Below are 3562 nucleotides of genomic sequence, written 5' to 3'. Positions count from 1 at the left end.
CCGTAGACTGACACACACCCGTAGACTGACACACACCCGTAGACAGACACACACCCGTAGACAGACACACACCCGTAGACAGACACACACCCGTAGACTGACACACACCCGTAGACTGACACACACCCGTAGACTGACACACACCCGTAGACTGACACACACCCGTAGACAGACACACACCCGTAGACTGACACACACCCGTAGACTGAAACACACCCGTAGACTGAAACACACCCGTAGACTGAAGCACACCCGTAGACTGAAGCACACCCGTAGACTGAAGCACACCCGTAGACTGACGCACACCCGTAGACTGAAACACACCCGTAGACTGAAACACACCCGTAGACAGACTCACACCCGTAGACAGACTCACACCCGTAGACTGACGCACACCCGTAGACTGACGCACACCCGTAGACTGACGCACACCCGTAGACTGACGCACACCCGTAGACTGACACACACCTGTACTCACTCACATGATGCCTGTGTTGCTCCTGTTCTCTGCAGGTACCTGAAGTTCACGCTGGACCAGTATGTGGAGATGGACTACATCCTGGTTTACTTCCACTACGGCCTGAAGAGCAGCAACAAGCCGTCTCTGAAGTGGCTCCGAGAAGCTTACGGAGAGTTCGACAGGAAGTGAGTCTCCTCAGGTTAAACATGACGGTTACTTTATTTTGGTCTCTTTCAGTTTGAATTGTACTAAACTTATATTATTCGTGTTCACAACTCTGATTTTGTTTATTTTGAACAGGTACAAGAAGAACATGAAAACTTTGTACGTCGTTCATCCGACAAATTTCATCCGAATCGTGTGGAACATCTTCAAACCTCTGATCAGGTAAAGAACTCACCTGCTGGACCTCAAACCGTGTGAAACGTTAAAGCTTCTTCATGTTTCTTCTTCTTCAGTCACAAGTTTGGGAAGAAGCTGACGTACGTGAACTACCTGACTGAACTCAGAGAACACCTGAACTACGAGCAGCTCATCATCCCCCCCGACGTGCTCAGGTACTCGACTCTGCTCTTCATCCAGGAAGTGGTTTAGATTGGCTGAGCAGGGACGCCTCCCGAAACCTGGTTCTAGAGGGGAACCGGTTCTAAATCAGTAGAAACAGAGTATTGATGCTATTTGATTACACACAAGAATAATAGAGCAATGTCTATTTTTCTGATATTTTATTTAATTTTTAATTTTATTTTTATTAAAATTTTAAAATATTTGTATTTTAATTATTTTGTTCGTTTTGTATTACATTTTTTAAGTTTTTTTTTAAAAAATAATTGTCTTAATTAATAATGTATATGAATACATTAACTGATATGAAAACCTTTCTTTTTGTGTGTCTCCAGACACGATGAGAAGCTTCGAGCTGCTCAGAGAGGAGGAGGAGGAGCCCCCCCCTCATTGAAGACCCCCCCACCTCGACCCCCCCTCCCCACACAGCAGTTTGGAGTCAGTCTGCAGTAGTGAGTAGTACTGACGCAACAAACGCGTAGTTTAGCCGAGCGTCTGTTCTTCTGACTGTAAGTTGTTTCTTGTTCAGCATCAGAGAGAAGAACAGAGAGCAGATGATCCCTCCTGTGATCCGTCACACTGTGAGCTACCTGAAGGAGAGAGGTGAGTGGTGATGTCATGAGGTCATTGTATATAATTATAGAATGTAAACTCCCCAAAAGTTGTGGAATAAATTCCTAATAAATCATGAAATATGAGCGTATTTGTTGGTGATGTTGTGAGTGTTTCAGGTCTGAGGACCGAGGGCATCTTCAGACGCTCGGTTCGAGTTCAGCTCATCAAAGACGTTCAGAGGCTCTATAACCTGGGTGAGCGGGGTCTCCCTCCCTGAGGAGCAGGGGCCTCTCAGTACCAGGAAGTGGAGATCAATGTGTGATAACATCATCTACTGATCCGTCATTCCGGATGATTAATAATGTGTTGATAAAGTTTATTTGAATCACTGACTCTTCAGGTAAACCCGTAAACTTTGACGATTATCACGACGTCCACGTTCCTGCTGTGATCCTCAAGACGTTCCTCAGAGAGATGCCAGAACCTCTGCTCACCTTCACAGTCTACAGCCAGGTCCAGGACCTCCTCAGTGAGTGGAGGGGGGAGGGGGGGGATGTGTGAACTCTTCCTCTCTCACACGTTTGCTTGTTTGTTGTTGTAGCCGTGGAGACGAGTCTGAGGGTCAGCCGCTGTAAACAGATGATGGAAAGTCTTCCTGAACATCACTTCATCGTAGCAAAGTACCTGCTGAGTTTCCTCCACACGGTACGAGTTATGAATAGATAGATCGACTTTATTTCAGACTCAGGGTCCAGAGAGACAAATGCATAAAAAGACAGACACAAACAATAAAAGTACGGAGGCCTAGCAATGCCTCACAAAGAGACAGCTGTACCAATGTCGCCACAGCTGGACTGGTAGCGTGTGCTGCTAAACCTTATGTTGGTTAAAACAACTATGATCTCATTTTCAGAGTCATTCAGTCAACAAATGAATTTATACATGAGATTTCTTAACACAGTTTGCAAAGTGTTGACTCGTGCAGCCACGAGTCTTTCTTAAGAAAGACAGAAATAATAAACTTTAAAACTTGTGTAGCAGCTTTCTTACATGAAGTACTTTAGATAGAAATGAAAACATTTAATCAAACATTTTAAAAACAATAGAATGAAATACAGATGTTTTAATATGATAAACACTTAAATAAGACATATTTTATACTGAACGACACAGATTTGTCTGTTTCTTTTAATATATTCTTATGTATATTATATGTTCTCTGTGGACGTGTTTGTTGATCGTGACCTCACTGATCGTATTGATCGTGACCTCACCGGTCTCCTCAGGTGTCTCAGCAGAGCCTGGTGAACAAGATGAGCTCCTCTAACCTGGCCTGTGTGTTCGGGGTGAACCTGGTGTGGCCTCTCCACGGCTCCATCTCTCTCACGGATCTGACGCCCATCAACATCTTCACCGAGATCCTCGTGGAACACTTCCCCACCGTGTTCGGCTCCCGCTGCCCACCTGCACAGGTAGAGCCCTGAAACCTGTAGACCGGCACCACACACACCTGGACCCAGACCGCACTCTTCTTCTGGGAACACTTTAAAAAGGCAAAATATCTCAACAACTACCATGAAATCAGCTGTGGATATTCATTGTCCCCAGAGGACACTTCTTAAAGACTCCTGATTCCCACCGAAACGGACTGAACGTTCCTGCTCCTCAGAGGATGAACCTTTAACCTTGTACACACTGTTGTGGACTTTGAGTTTTCCCCTCTAGCGACACCTTCAGGACCGGTGTAGTCTTTGCACTTCAAATTATCGTTTTGTCTTGATTAGCCTTTGATCATTTTTGTTAGTGTTAGTTGCAGATAATTGAATCACATTATGTTGTTGATGGTGCAAATATGTTTAATAAAAGTCTGACATCTTTCGAATATGTTTCTCTTGTTCGTTCACTTAAATAAGACGATAGAAGTGTATATTTTTCAACATGCTATACTATGTCTCGTACATGCTATACTATGTCACGTACATG

At 44.4% G+C, this 3562-nt stretch overlaps 1 protein-coding gene across 1 annotated transcript; it reads left to right on the top strand.

Moving 5' to 3' along the window:
• Positions 1 to 204: 204 nt before the first annotated feature.
• Positions 205 to 3461, top strand: LOC116379844 (rho GTPase-activating protein 8-like; the record flags this gene model as incomplete). The annotated part of the gene is made up of 9 exons (XM_031841813.1): positions 205 to 645; positions 761 to 847; positions 919 to 1017; positions 1360 to 1476; positions 1554 to 1627; positions 1756 to 1833; positions 1980 to 2108; positions 2181 to 2284; positions 2866 to 3461. Coding segments are annotated over 9 exons (1327 nt in total), but the record flags the coding sequence as incomplete, so codon positions are not given.
• Positions 3462 to 3562: the final 101 nt, after the last annotated feature.

The sequence above is a fragment of the Anarrhichthys ocellatus genome, unplaced genomic scaffold (assembly GCF_004355925.1).
Source record: "Anarrhichthys ocellatus isolate YVR2014 unplaced genomic scaffold, GSC_Weel_1.0 scaffold5339, whole genome shotgun sequence".
NCBI lineage: Eukaryota > Metazoa > Chordata > Actinopteri > Perciformes > Anarhichadidae > Anarrhichthys > Anarrhichthys ocellatus.
Note: the sequence above shows the minus strand (reverse complement) of the source record. Positions and strands in the feature narration are given on the sequence as shown.